Below are 14,716 nucleotides of genomic sequence, written 5' to 3' on the forward strand. Positions count from 1 at the left end.
CGGGGGGGGCGTGGCCCCGGGCCGCCTCCGCCGCGCTATAAAGTGCGGTAGCGGGGGCTCGGCGCAGCGGGTGGGCAGCCGGTGTGGGGGGTTTTGTGCTGCCGCCATGGGGAACACTGTGGCCAGGGAGGATTTCGAGTGGGTCTACACGGACCAGCCGCACGCCGACCGCCGCAAGGAGATCCTGGGTGAGGAGCCGCCGGCTGCGTGGCGGAGCGGGGGGGACGCGCACGGGCACCCCACAAGATGGCCGCCCTTGTCGGGGGGCGCCGCGTGCCCCCGGAGCGTCCTGGCGGGGCGGCCGGAGCCGGGCCGGGGCCGCGTACGTGGAGGCGGGAGCCGCCGCCTTGGCGGCGCTGGCGGGGGAGGGGAAGGGAAGGAGCGGGGAAAGGAGCGGGGGGGCGGCTGCCTGCGGGGGCCGAGCCCGAGGCGCGGGGCGGCGGCGGCCCGGGCTGCCATCCCGGGCGGCGGAATAGGAGCCCCGGTTCCCCGGCGGCCCCGGGCCGCGCCCTGCCAGCGGGACGGCGGTGCCGGGGCCGCTGTGCGCAGAGGTCACCGCGGCAGCCGCGTCTCGGCCGGGGCTGGCGGGTAGCGGCGGCGAGCGCGGCGCTGAAATCGGGGTTGAGCCTTCGTGAGCCCTTCTGAATTAGCGGGGGGGTTGTCGGCTCAGAGGCGTTTCCTTCCTGAGGAGGCTGATGTGGTACTGGTGCTTGCCATGTACGTGTGTAGTTGCTGAGCAACGCAAAAGTGCTAAAATGACTTGATTGCAAATGATTCATTATAGCAGTAAGTATCACAAGTGGAAAGGTCACGCGGTTTCATTACCTTTGCAGACAATTCCTAATTGGGACAAAGGGAGGAAAAAACTGCCATCTAATTGGGACAGTTGGCTGTGAGGAGAGCTTTGAAATAACTTTCTTAATTTAATTTTTTCCCATCTAGCTAAACATCCAGAGATCAAAGCATTGATGAAGCCAGACTACAACCTGATCTGGGTGGTTGTGCTGATGGTTCTGGCGCAGCTGACTGCATTCTACCTGGTTAAAGACTTGGATTGGAAATGGGTGGTCTTCTGGGCTTACGTTTTTGGAAGCTGTATTAGTCACTCCATGACTCTGGCTATCCACGAGATCTCCCACAACAGTGCCTTTGGCAACTGCAAAGCCATGTGGAATCGATGGTTTGGAATATTTGCCAACCTCCCTCTTGGCCTCCCCTACTCCATCTCCTTCAAGAGGTACCACATGGATCACCATCGTTACCTCGGCGGTGACGGCATCGATGTGGACATTCCTACCAACTTCGAGGGCTGGTTTTTCTGCACCCGTTTTAGGAAGTTCATATGGATTGTTCTTCAGCCTTTTTTCTATGCCATTAGACCTCTCTGCATTAATCCTAAACCCATTAGTCGACTTGAAATAATCAATTTATTGGCTCAGCTCGCCTTTGATGTGGTAATATATTATTTATGGGGAGTCAAATCCATTTTTTACATGCTTGCTGGTTCAGTACTTGGTCTTGGGTTGCACCCAATTTCGGGACACTTCATAGCTGAACATTACATGTTTTTAAAAGGACATGAGACCTATTCCTACTATGGGCCACTTAATTTGCTCACTTTTAATGTTGGCTATCACAATGAACATCATGACTTCCCCAATATTCCTGGCAAGAGCCTTCCACTGGTAAGTTAACTTCTAAGGTTATTACTTTTTCTTAAATTGAGGCCTACTTTAACATGAAAATAAGAAGAATGGAAGCTGGGAGATGAAAAACAAAAAAAACCTTCCACAATATAAGTTGAGTGTTAAAGGAGATAATTATTAAGCATTTTAGTGATAGCCTGAACAAGCTTCCAGTTTGCTCCTGCTCAGTCCCCTTCCATAAAAGGAGAGGGGAGGGAATGCATATCTTATGCTTTGCACTAACTTTAGCTTTCTGTAATTACAGCCTGTCTTCTGAATTCTTGTTTGTAAGTATGCAAGAAACTAGTTGAGAGGTTAACTCTGGAGATTTGTTATCTCTGGCATTGAAATGTTAAGGGCAATACTGTAATGTGTGCTTATCCTTCAGTCTCTTCTATCGGGGACATCCTCTGGTGGAGGAAGAGAGAGGGTTTGAGGTACTGTTAATGTTTGTTGTACTGTTGACAAATGTTTAATAACTTCTCTAGTCTGCAGCACTTCAGTTTCCTCTGGCAAGAGCCTTTGAACCCTAAATAAGCATCAGCTGTACGTTGGCAGTGTAGGACAGGCAGAATTAAGAGTTCCAAGCCAGGACTTAGACCTGTCATGCCTGCATGAGTAGCAGAGGTGAAGTTTCTCCTACTTGAACCTTTGCTTCTTACATGCAGGAGCTTCTTTCTCACTGTATCCGTGTTTCCCAGCTGAAGCATGGGAACCTGGGCTTCAGGGTTACACCTGAATCTTCAGTTTTTCATCAGATACCAATTTTGCAATTTGACAGCAGCTGTGGTGTTGGTCTTACAGCTTTGTTATTGCATTTGGCAATAGTGAGACCTTGTAAGATCATGCCTCTGCTGAAGTCCAAACTTGATTGGTATTTCTGTTGTCACTGGTGGAACTGCAGCTGAAATAACTACACCAGCACTTTTAGCAGGGCAGGTAGATCATGCAATTGGTTTGCTGAGGCTTTGTGTGGTCTTCTGTAATTTTTTTTTTAAGCCTAGATGATTGCTTTTATTAATAGACTTTAATCTTTCAAATGCATGAAAGTTGCTTTAACTCATCTTTGATATTTGGGTCTGTGCTGTGAACTAGCATTTCACTTCTTGGATAGGTACTTTAGCTATAAGTAGGCTATGAATTTTTCCAAGTATTTAATTCTAGGGGTAGACACCCAGTTCTGCTGCAGGACTCATAATCCACAGCTCTGATAAAAAAACAAAGCCTTCTTTTGGAATAGTGCAGTTAATTTGATTGGATAGGACTGCTGTGCTATGTGCTAAAGATCCCTGAGTACTGAACACTTGATTCCTCTCAGCTGGTGAGCTGGGAGTTATTACTGTTGAGTAAAAGTAGATTGCCTAGGTGCACCATTTTATAGGTGTGATGGGTCAAAACAAGCTTTGCCTTCAAACCAGCCATGTAAATACCTCGGGTTTGTTTGCTGCTTATACAGATTGATGTTATCCTTTGGACTAAAGCTGTGGAATTTTGTGAAGAATCCTTCTTGTTCTGGTCGTGTTTTTAAGGCTTTAAGTGGCTGGCCCTAAATAGCAGTATGGGCACCTAACTGAACCTGCTGCTCTCAGTTTAAACAGTGGTCTAGTTAACACGTGGAACTGAGAACAGTCTTTGGAAGTAGTTTCTATTCATTCTTTGAAGTCTGTCTTCAGAAACAAAATATTACTCAGAAATAAAATGCCTTTTTTCTTCGGAGCACCGAGATTTGAAACTACAAGTAAAAATAGCTGTGCTAAACAGCTCTTCCTAGAATATAAAACATCCTTTTACTGTTAGTTGTATATCTGTGAGTCAGCACTGAACTGAGTCACACACTTTGAACAGCAACCAAACCACTTGCTTTGTGAGCTCCATCACCCTGTAGGAAGCATGGTGAAGGAGGAACTTTGGAAAGTTAGCTGAGTTTGTTCTGGCAGCTCCAAAAACTTCACAGCAGATTTACTTAATAACTAGGGAATTGCTTTTTCCTTCAGGGAATGTTTGCATTGTGGCACGAGTGGCCTTTCCTGTAGGATCTAACTTCTGGAATGAAACTTCCTGTGCTGTTACACATTACCAGGTTACACACTGAGGGTTGTAAAGTTGTCACAACTGATGTTAACATAACCAGTAAATAAACCTCCTATCTCTCCTTCAGGTGAAGAAAATAGCAGCTGAATACTATGACCACCTGCCCCAATATAACTCTTGGATAAAAGTACTGTATGACTTCGTGATGGATGACACAATCAGCCCATATTCACGCATGAAAAGGCAATTAAAGGGTGAAGTGAAGCAAGATTAAACTTCTGGCAACCAAAAAAACTTTGAAATGTCTGCTTGCTTTAAAGTGGCTGGTATAAAGGTTTCCTGCTAAAGCTGTTCACCTGTGTCCTGAATTAAGATGTACAGCAACATAGCAATGCATCCTTAAGGATTTTGTAGCAGACTCCAACCAGCTATAACATTCCTCACAGTCCTCAGATTTGTTGGTTTAATGTGTCCCTGTTTGCCTAAGGATCAGTGTTATATGCATTAATGCAAAATCTCTTTGTTACAGAATTTACTTTGGTAGGTGTTAAATCTATATAAAATGTCTGTCTGACTCATAACAGTTTAAAAGTTCTCAATGTATTGTACTGCCCTCAACATGCTATTTAGATGACTAGTTTTAAAATGCTGTGCCTACCTGTTAATTCTAAACTAACATGATTTGTTAACTTAAACATTCTGTTGAAAATGTTTCCAAACTGATGGTTGGAAGAACTAAATTTGCACAGAATTGTTCAGTCTGCCTTTGTTTTAAATATGTCATTTAAAGCAATGCTTTAAAGTTCCACCTATTCTGCTGAGAGTACCTTAAAGGAGCAATCTATCAGAATGAAACTGGTATCTTTGAGATGGCTTCTGTGACTTCTTTGTTAAAAAAAAGGTGGGGAATTCAAGAGTATTGCTAACTCCAAGGGTCCCACCCACTGCCTGAGCTGCTTCTGTTGGTATGTAGAGTGAGCAGGTGGCATTTAGGTAACTTAATGTACCTGATGTGGGGTTTCATGTTGGAAAAAGTCTTGTTTAGAGAGCTTGGGGGTTTTCTGATCTTTGAAGAAAAATTATTACCATGTTACTATGGCTTCAAATATAAATATTTACACTTACTTGGAAATTTGGCTTTTATGGATGAAAACAGATACTATTTTGGCAAACAAGTCTAGCTACAGCCACTGACAATACTGCCTATTAGCACATTTAGTCATTTGTGTACACAGAAAGGTTGTTAAATAATCTTGTTTGGTTTTTTCCCCCTAAACCTACAGTACCCTCCATAAATACTTGTCTTATATATTAAAATGTGGTCAGAGGTGGTGTTATCAAACTTCCTGCCTAGGAAATCTTTCACTGGGAACAGGTAGACATGCTGGACAGTGAAGAACCTTTCCATACCTCAGCACAGTAGATTTGCCTTCTTGGCTTTAAGCAGTCAAACCTGGCTACAAATCACCCTTAAATCTCAAATGGTGGCTCTGTGTATGTTCTTCATGGATCTGAAAGATGGAATCTGAGGAAGGTGGAAGTAGTAGCTGCTCTAACTCAATTTTAGATGCCTTCAGCTCCTGGGTTTTGGGGTGGTTTTTTGGGTGATGGTTTGTTTTGAGAAGGTGAGTGCCTGAAAAGATTGTACCAGCACCTCTTAACTCGGTCTCGACTGTGGTGCTGTTTTAATGTGTGTTTTGTTTAAGTGTGGGCCCTTATCTATCTGTGGCTAAACAATAGAAGTGGTATGAAAGTCTGCCAGCCACCTACAGAGTGACTTCATTATGCCCACAACCTGTGAGGTAGCCAGTGTGTTGCTCAGGGTGGAGTGTAATGTCAAAATAGAATTTGTCCAGTATTTTTACATGTAATTAAAAAGAAAAGGTTAAAGTAATACTGGGTGAATTTTTAATTGGTCTTCTTATGCTGAAGGACTTAAGCTTTAGAGAAATTTGGTATTTCTAAAGCAGATTTGAGACCTTTCTATGGAATGGTGATATAGATGAGCTGTAAAGAATAATTGCCTTTCCTCCCTATGCAGAGGAAAACTGACTTGGGTTGAAATACTTGTAAAGGCTTAAGAAGTTGCAAACCAGTTTCTTTTCAAGCCATTTAATGTCACTGTTTGTTTTTTTTTTTTAATTATCTCTTTGGTGTTGATGATTTATTCATAGCTGGATGAAGGATGGAAAGTGTCTACAAAGTTTTACAGTTTTATGGCTAAGAGCTAAAGTTAAGAAATTCAGTTATCCTACATTAATATTTAAGATAAGCAGAGTTCAGAGTAAAGATTTTATAGTTAGTTGTCTTAGTTATCTATTTAATGTAATTCCTGCTTTTTAAAAGGCTGAAGTTGCCATCTTTCTTGCTTAAAATTGCAGTTTTTGTTTTAATGTGTTCAGACTATGATTTTCTGTTCCAACTCAAAATATAAATACATTATTTTCACTTCAGGAGGTACTGAATGTTCTAGAATTTTGAGGGGGAGGTACTGTGCTTGCCATAATCTTTCTGCTGCTGGGTACCTTTTGGAGAACAATGTAGTGTATTAGGTTAATCTGAGCTAGTGAGATTGAAGTTTGGATCTGAACAATGGTCTGATTCTTGAAAGCATTGGGAGCTACCCTTCTGAGGCACAGCATTCCTGTGTAATACATAAAAAGCCTTAGCAGCCAACCTCAGTGGTCAGAACTGCCAAAGCAGAACATTTGAAAGGTAACCAGCATTGTTTCCTCCCTAAAAAGCAGAAGCATTTCTGAACCACTGGTAAAAGCAATTAGGACCAGCTGGCCCTACTTGACTGGTTTGATGTATGCTAAATGAACAATGAATTTAAGTTCTATGTCATGGTGTTTACTCCAAAGACATGACATAGAAATATGAAACACTAACATTTAAAAAAACCAAATATGAACCATCTAGTTATTGGTTTAAGTACTTAAATAATTTTCATTAATACAATTAAAACACATCTGGCAGAAAGCTGTTAGTGTAATTTTTGAAACATTTTATCTGAAAGTTGGAGGGAACTTAGACTAACTGGTAAAGAACAAATTAAACCTAAAGAGCATCAAGAACCCTGACAGTTAACCCAGTGGTTTTTTCTAAATCTATTCAGATGGAATGAGTTAACTTTGGTGTTTCTACGTGTTTATTAGGGTTTATTCCATTCAGGTTGTCAGTTTGGAAAACATCTCCTTTATGTGCAATCAGTCAGGAATTTTAACTGTCACCCAAGTATTTTAGTTGCAGTTAAATTGTGCAGAGCTCTGAATCTTCAGGGCTTTTAGAATAACCTGCAGTGTTCAGAATAAATGTCCTTGCATGGTTTTTAATGTTCCCTGCCCCTAATTATCTGGAGCTGCTTAAGTGGAGTCAGTAATGCATCCTGGAGTCTGATTGTACTAGGCACTGGTTTTCCCACAGGACAGGAGTGGGTCTGCTCCTCTTTCAGAACAACCCTTGCCTCTGGCACTCCCCATTTGCTGTGGAACCTGTCTGTTCCCAACATGAACGTGCTAAATGGGTGCATCTCTGTCTGCCTGCAGAGCTCCATGCTTCAGACCAGGGCAGGGCTTCCTCCCTGCAACACAGGTCAGTTGGAACAGCTGAGAATTCCAGCTGTGTGTTCAGAACTCCTCTGGTGAGCTCCAGCTGTTGACAAATGAATCTGGTCATGGCAAGTGGCCACTGTCAGAGCTGAGGTCAGTGGCTCACCTCTGCCTCCCTGACATTCATTCCTCCTGTCAGATGCAGTGGCATGCCACAGCAGAGCTCAAAGATGTTCATTCCTTATTTAATGATGAGGTTCAGCAGGTGATAACATCAGTGCTACAGACTGCAGCCTGCCCTGCTCCTGTTGGACTAAAGAGGAGGAAAGTGACTTTGAAGCAGCAACCTTGGGTAAGTAGCTTGGCACAGCTTTTGGAAACTGTGCTCTTTAATTTGGAAGTCTCAAAAGACTTAGAGCAAAGCAAGTTCTGCTGTTGAGCTTGCTCCTTGCAAGGCACAGGAGGCACTTCTGGGTCTGCCAGCATTGCTTCTGCAAGGTCCTGGGAAAGCAATCTGATAAATAGGTGTGTCTGAATCATGTGGATCTGCCTTTGGCACAGCAACCTGCAACTCCATGCAACTACCTTTTCTCTAGCAAATGTTCTATTTCACAATCAAGCCTGCAGTGGGACACAAGACTTTAGTCAGAATAGAGGTGGGGAAAAAGTTTTCTACTGAGCCAAGAATGAAGACATCATTTTTCTTTTCTCTTTTTGACAGTGCTCTGCACTGCATCTGCCCCCATCCATGCTTATGTTAGCACCTACTGTGCTCTGGGACAGGCTCATTCTTGTGGTTTTGATATGTTGCTAGCCTCAGGAAAAGGGAGAAGAGAATGGCATGATGAACAATTTCTTGTCACAACAGAAACAAGATGACTGGAGGCAAAACCTAGAGGCATGTCTGCTAGGAGGGGCAGTAGCTGCCTATGCAGAACAAAATATTTGTCTCTATTGGGTGAAAGGGCTCCTTCCTTAAAGCAGTTCCCATTTTCTGTGTACAAAGGATCATTTTTTTTTAGTGATACATACTATAGCCTAAGCAGAATTTCCCACAAGGAGCAGTGTGGGTGCAACACTGGTGTGTGAGCAGGCACATGGAATTCAGCTGCCTAGCCCTGCCTGCTCCTTGCTGCACATGGAGCCCAGGTGAGGTAAGCAGACAGGATATGGACACTTGACTGACCTGGCTTTTTCTCCTTTCACCTTAACTTCAGATTTTCTTGTGCATTCAAACCCTCCTACACCCTACTTCCTCTATCACCTGATCATGAGACACTGAATAATAAACCTGTTTTGTGCTAGCACTTTTGACAAGACTGTAGTGCTATTGCTGCTCCTTGATGTTGTCATCTTATTGCAGGGGTTCCAAGCTGCTGTCTCCTTATCCCAAGAGTTCCATACCTTCTTGGTATTTCTCATGGGCAGCTCCTCAGAGCTCTGACTCTTTCTTCTCACAAAGCAGCCACCAGTGCCCTTCTCACCCAGCCACCCCACTCTTTATAGCATCTTCTTCTCACTGGTCACAGCTGTGGCCTGCTAAAGTCAGGCCTGTTCCCAATCTTTGACAACTGGCCCAGCTGCAACTCCTTAGGGCTGAGATTACTTTCTACACTATCTTTATTTTCTTCTATTCCATCCCCCTACACCTTGGTAGCACTTCCTCCCTTCTCTTGCCTTGCAAGCCCTACTTTGCTTTCTTGCTCCATACATACACAGGAATATCATCATAAAAGGAAAGGAAAATTCTCAGGTGGATATGCCAGGACTTGAGGACTCCACCCCTGCTTAGGGTCATCATCTGCAGCTATCCAGTATGGTGGCAGGAATCTTCTCTGTATATCCATAAAGGAGAAATCACTTATTCTTGTCATTGGTCCACTCAGCCACTCAAGGGAATTGAGTGTATCATTATTATACTCTTGTAGTATTATGAGCTAAGACTAAGGGAACTGTGTTTGTGCAGCCTTAAGAAAATGAAGCTTATGGAGAGAACTTAGCACCATCTTCCAGGAGTGGTTACAAAGATGGAGGGAGATTCCCTTTTTACAGGGGTGACATGGAAAAGATGAGGGGTAAGGGATGCTTCCAATTGGAAATGAGGAAAAACTATTCCACTAGTTGATTGTTATTGTGAAAAATCTCCCCAGGGCAGTGGTGGATTTCCCAATGGCAGACACCTGTAAGGTTCAGCTGGACAGGCTGCTGGGCCATCATGTCTAGACTGCTTTTTGCCAAGAAAGCTTGAACCAGATGATCATTGATCATTAAGGTTTCCTCCCAACCTGGTATTGACTGAAAATGATGATGTTTCATCTTGGATTTCTGGGAATCATAGCTGAAGATTCAAGTCTGATTTACAATTAAAAGCAGGCACACCATCAGCATCTGCTTTATATCCAGGGACCTAATTTGTTAGTCTGAGTCAGAATTTGAGTCACTCAGGCACCAACTTCTCTGGGAGAGGGAGGGAATGTCATCCCATGTAGAGCAGAAATCCCAGTGGGAAGAACAAGCTGCCATGATCATCAATACTTTTGAAATGCAAGTCTGTGATGGTAAGTTACATCTGATAGCCTTCAAACGTGTACCTTTGGGTAAAAAGGTGCAGCAAGATTTCTTGTTAGCTGGCAATTCTGAGAAGAATTTAAGATGTAAGGTACTATTCTCTATCAAGGTCAGTCTTGTAGTTAGATCTGGTTGTTCAGGGTATTTGTTTAAATGAATTCAAGCAGGGGATTAAATGTTGCTTACAAAAACTATTTCACTGGGGTTTTTCCCTGAAGGCTTGTAGGTTTCATAATCTGTCACTTTTCAGTGTTTTGTCTTAACTTGGATGCTTCCCAATTTTGAAAATTTATTTGTTTAAGGCAAATAATTAAGCAGTAGCTTGTTAAGTACCTCTTAACTCAAAGGTTTCTTAGGTTGAATCATAGTATCATAGCACTTCTCCAATTTCCAAACTTTACTCTCTCTTAGATAACCCAGCTTGCCATCTGTGGGCACTTTATTTTGGTAAAGTGGAAGGAAGCTGTTAGCAGCTCAGAGAACCTGTCCTTGGAAAATGCATGATTAATGGTGTGATAACATCCAGTGCAGCACTTTCCCAGCCTACTTTCACTGTCCTTGTTGTGGAAAACAGCAGTTTTCTCTGGTGGTTGAAAACAGCTGTTTGTAAACACCTGGAAGGGTTGGCCTGTGCCTCAGGGATCTCTGATTCAGGGCACCAAATAGATCAGAATGGTGTTAGCTTTTTAACACTAAAAGCATTCATTGTATCTTTTATTCTGGAGACAGTTAAATTAAGGATGCTTTGGAGCAGTAGATTGTGATGATCATTTTTTCAGGTATAAAAAGTTGAGAGATAGATTTAGTAGAGCTTCTTTCCAACTTGCCTCTTGAAAACAGGCACTGCAGAACTCTTCACCAGTGTAGTGAGTCTCTTTTGGGAATTGTCCAAATGTATCACCTGCACAGTGACTTCTGCAGCTCTTCATACATTATTTGATCCTACCAGTGCCAAGAGAAGAGGAAAAATACCTCAGACAGTGGTAAAAAATTACACAGTATTTAAAAGTGACTTTGTGTATTATTTAAGCAAGTGAAACAAACCAGCTCTGTGAGTCACTAGCTGCATTTTAAAACATTTACAAACAAAAACCTAAAGAAGGCAAACCTCCAATAGCCTGGCTCATAAATGAGGCTGTCCAGGGAGAGTCAGCACTGGTGTGTAATTCCCAGAGGCCTCAGGCAGGTCCTTACAGTTCCTGTTGCCATGCTGGCTTGGATGGCAGCTTCACTGAGGAGGCACTGCCCTCTTCACCACAGGAGCTGCTGCACTGACACTTTCCTCCCCTATCTAGTTCTGTACCATGAACAGACAGGGTCATCCTTTGCTAGTCTAACCTAACTGTTCCTTAACCCTTTCCACTGCTCACTCAGAATGAGAGCTTTGAGGAGCAGAATACTTCCACTGAAATCTCTGGCTTCAGAAGGTGATGTCTGCCCACAGCCTAAAGAATTTTTTTTTGTTTATCTTGAGTCAACCAATTAAACCAAAAACAGATGTGTATGAGATAGAAAAGGTAGATGCACTAGATCAGTAAGATGCAGCTTTTTTGCCTTTTTTAAAAATTTTCCAGTGTCATAGCAAAGTCTGTAGTTTGTGTCAGACTGAATTTGTCTAGCAGATAGGAAGTAGCAGCTGAAAATGGGAGATAAGTGTCTTGTATTGCAAAAGATATTTCAAAATATCTAACTGGCAAATCTTCAGATGAATATAACTGAAATATAGGACTCTCAGATATGTGATATTTAAGCTGCCTTTGAGAGGCAAAATAACATTTTTTGATAACCAGAAGGAAGGAATATGTTCTAATACTTAACTGTCATTGCCATGTTAGAGGAGATGTTGTAAATTTTTGTGGCTGTTTGTTTAGTGATTAGCAAAGGGAAAACAACAGCCAACATCATCTTTAAAGGTTCTTGGAGCCACAGATTACATTTAATTTTATGAAAGGTCACTGACCACCAAAATACAATAAAAATGAAAGGAAATGGAAATAGTTTACTAACTTCTCTCTGGCTAGTGCTACATGTGAATACATTATTGTATTCTGGCTGCAATGCAGCACAGTCTTGCTAAGACATGGAGACCTAGACACAAGCTCTGCAATAATAGCAACTCCTATATATTAACTTCAAAATTACAGTAATTAAGATGACTGAACAGCTTTCCTATCAGTCATTAAAAGGAAAAGGGCATAAGGAAGGGTTTACAACAAACTTCCTTGACAAATCCAGATAATGAAAAGAGCTATAAGAAATAACTGAAATCATAAAATGTGTTTTGTGTCCCATCTCAAATTTACAGCTCTTGCACATCAGCAGAAAAGTTTGAGCATCTTTGTGTGTCATCATCACAGGGGAGGGAAAGTTGTGGCAGGATGTGGTGCAGACTAAAGGCCTTTACACTGAAAGCTCAGCAGACATGAGAGCTTAGGGCCAGGTTAATAATCAATCTGGGAATGTCAGTGAAGTCCAAGGCACCACAGTAAAAAATAACCTTGGTATCTTGGTGAGCCATCTACATACAGTGCACCATCTGCAGCTGCAAAGGGAGGCTTTCATTTCTGGCTTTAACACAGACATCAGGGTTGTTTAATGCAGAATCAGGCAGTGTCAGTTTGAAATCCATCTTAACCATTCCCAGCAGCCTCCAGCATCTGAAGAGTGTCCTTCCCAAGGCAGTCATGAGCTTTATATACTGGAATTTTACCTTACCTGTTTGGACACTGAAGACTTCACTTTCCTGAAAGCTTCTTCAAAGTGTTTACAAGAAATCTTGATTTCTGCTTAAAGAACAAAGCATAATAAATGACTGAAATTGCAGACAAGTGACAATCAAGTGACTGTTGCATGTAATTCAAGGCAGCATTCATGAAACCTAAGTAACTGAATTCCTGTAACCTTTCTGGAAGTGAATCCCTCAAATTCTGCTGCTTCCACTTCTGGGCTTTTTTTAAAACATAAATTCAATATTAAACTTCCCTGTTATTTAAGAGGTATCTAGAAAACATTTTGCAATCATTCCAATTCTACTCAATTTCTAAGTAACTGGCTTTATATCAGTGCTTTATCTGGCATTACACAGAAGTGATGAAAGCTTTCACTGCTACAACTCCCTGTGTTTAAGTTTATGCAAATTGCCTTTTTGACCTTAATGCAGCTCTCCACAGTAATTATTCCTAATAATAACCTTTTGAACAGGTTTTCTTAGTATGTTAAAACATAAGCATCCATCAAATAAGTCGTAGATTCCTCTGCTCTCACAAGGAAGTATCTTGTTTAATCTGGATTTAAAAATCTTAAGATGCCACTACATAAATAATTACCAGCTGACACTGTGCACAGGTACCAGATATGTCAGAAATACAAACTGTAGTCTTGTTTGGTGCATTCTTTTAATCTCTTTCATTAGGACGATTATTGCTTTTCTTTCCATCCCTGACACATGAAATGGGATGTGCCAACATGAAAAAACTCTAAACACTAATATATTTTGAGTCCTAGTTGAACAAAAATCTTCTGCTGATACAGTAAAAGACTAAAAAGCAAATGGAAGATACTAAATAAAAAATGAAATATACCTTGTCTAGGGTATTCAGGAGAAGAGCAAATAGCCTACAGTTATTATTACCTGAAGGAAATGCTATTTACAATAAGAAAAACGTTCAAATTGGGACTTTCCCAGAAGACAGATTACTTTTAGACTGAGTCATTAAAACTCCATAAAACAGAAAAGATAGGAGAATTTAATTTTGCTTTCACTTTTGTTTTTAGGCATGTAATTTTTAATCAAACTGCGACAAGGCTACAGGGTGAGAGAGAAAAAAATCTCCTGCTAGGTAGCTGACCTCTCACTGCAAGTTAAGTTAGACTGCTTCATGCTTATTATGTGATAAAAGCTTGTCCAAAATGTAGCTGTGAGTAATCTAGACCTTGGCTACTTGCTTTAACACACTTTGCCTTGATTTCTGATGACCAAACCATTTATGTTGTTAAATTAAAATAATGAAGTATATCAACATGTACAATCTTTAAAAAATAAGACAATGTACTTAAAACTCTAAATATGAAATTGGAGTTTTCCAGTTTACATAGGTGAGTGAGGGATATATGGTTCCTATCAAACAAGGACCATATCTTGCTTTTCAAATTCAATTGCAAAGATGCAAAACTTTCTTTTCACTTGTTAAACCACATTTGCTCTTAACTGCTCTAACAAAAAGCCTCATAGATTCTCTCTTAGGATCAGCCCTACAGACTGCAGGTGATGTGGGACCACTGGCTATCTCTTACAAAAATATACAAAAAGGGTCATAGTTTAGAAGGTCTGTATTTGTCACTGCAGCTGAAATAGGAGTAAAGCTCTCTCTCTATTATTTCTCATATCCTGTACATTCTGTGTAACTAGATCTGTTTGAAATAGATACACAAGATTAAGCTAAAAGGTAGGTGTGTTAAAATGTCATTGAGAAGAAGTCACCAGGAGCACATGGTGTTCCAAAATTCCTGAGGAGCCTGACAGAAACTGCAGAACTGCTGCAGCAGGCTGGGTCCCACTCTGGCAGTGCTGCTGAAACCATCTTCAGGGGGTTGGAGAAGGGAGGCAGAAGTGAAACTCCAAGTTTGCAAATGTCAGTGAACCTTTCTGAGCATTCAGTGCTGGCCCAGCGATGAGGAAATTCAGGGGTACTACACAGAAGTGGAAATCTGCCCAGTTGTTAGGAATTTCCCCTACAAACTTCTGTATCTGGCAGTTCTCAGACCACAGTGACTAACATGATCAGCTTGCCTAGGCCTGTTCAGATTAGCAGTAGAATTTCTGAATTCTCCTAAGAAATATCACCAAAAGGATATCTTTACATTTCACTTTCTAAAAGTACC

The 14,716-nt window shown here is 41.7% G+C and overlaps 2 protein-coding genes across 4 annotated transcripts in view; one reads left to right on the forward strand and one right to left on the reverse strand.

Moving 5' to 3' along the window:
* On the forward strand, window positions 1-4,584 carry DEGS1 (delta 4-desaturase, sphingolipid 1). Its single transcript, XM_054628666.2, has 3 exons — window positions 1-188; window positions 943-1,685; window positions 3,844-4,584. Exons 1-3 carry the CDS (start codon window positions 107-109, stop codon window positions 3,988-3,990), a joined length of 972 nt encoding a protein of 323 aa, XP_054484641.1. The 5' UTR covers window positions 1-106; the 3' UTR covers window positions 3,991-4,584.
* Window positions 4,585-10,518: 5,934 nt separating this feature from the next.
* NVL (nuclear VCP like) overlaps window positions 10,519-14,716 on the reverse strand; it is a 40,634-nt gene continuing 36,436 nt past the window's right edge. For 2 of the 3 annotated variants that reach the window (XM_054628664.2, XM_077176118.1), the window contains 2 exons: window positions 12,551-12,621; window positions 10,519-10,777 (listed from right to left, as the gene is read on the reverse strand). In XM_054628664.2, coding sequence (XP_054484639.2) covers window positions 10,733-10,777; window positions 12,551-12,621 — 116 coding nt within the window. In that variant the 3' untranslated portion in view covers window positions 10,519-10,732. The remainder of the gene's footprint in view (window positions 10,778-12,550; window positions 12,622-14,716) is intronic. The other variant, XM_054628665.2, reaches the window with a different exon arrangement.

Source organism: Agelaius phoeniceus, chromosome 3 (genome assembly GCF_051311805.1).
Source record: "Agelaius phoeniceus isolate bAgePho1 chromosome 3, bAgePho1.hap1, whole genome shotgun sequence".
Lineage (NCBI taxonomy): Eukaryota > Metazoa > Chordata > Aves > Passeriformes > Icteridae > Agelaius > Agelaius phoeniceus.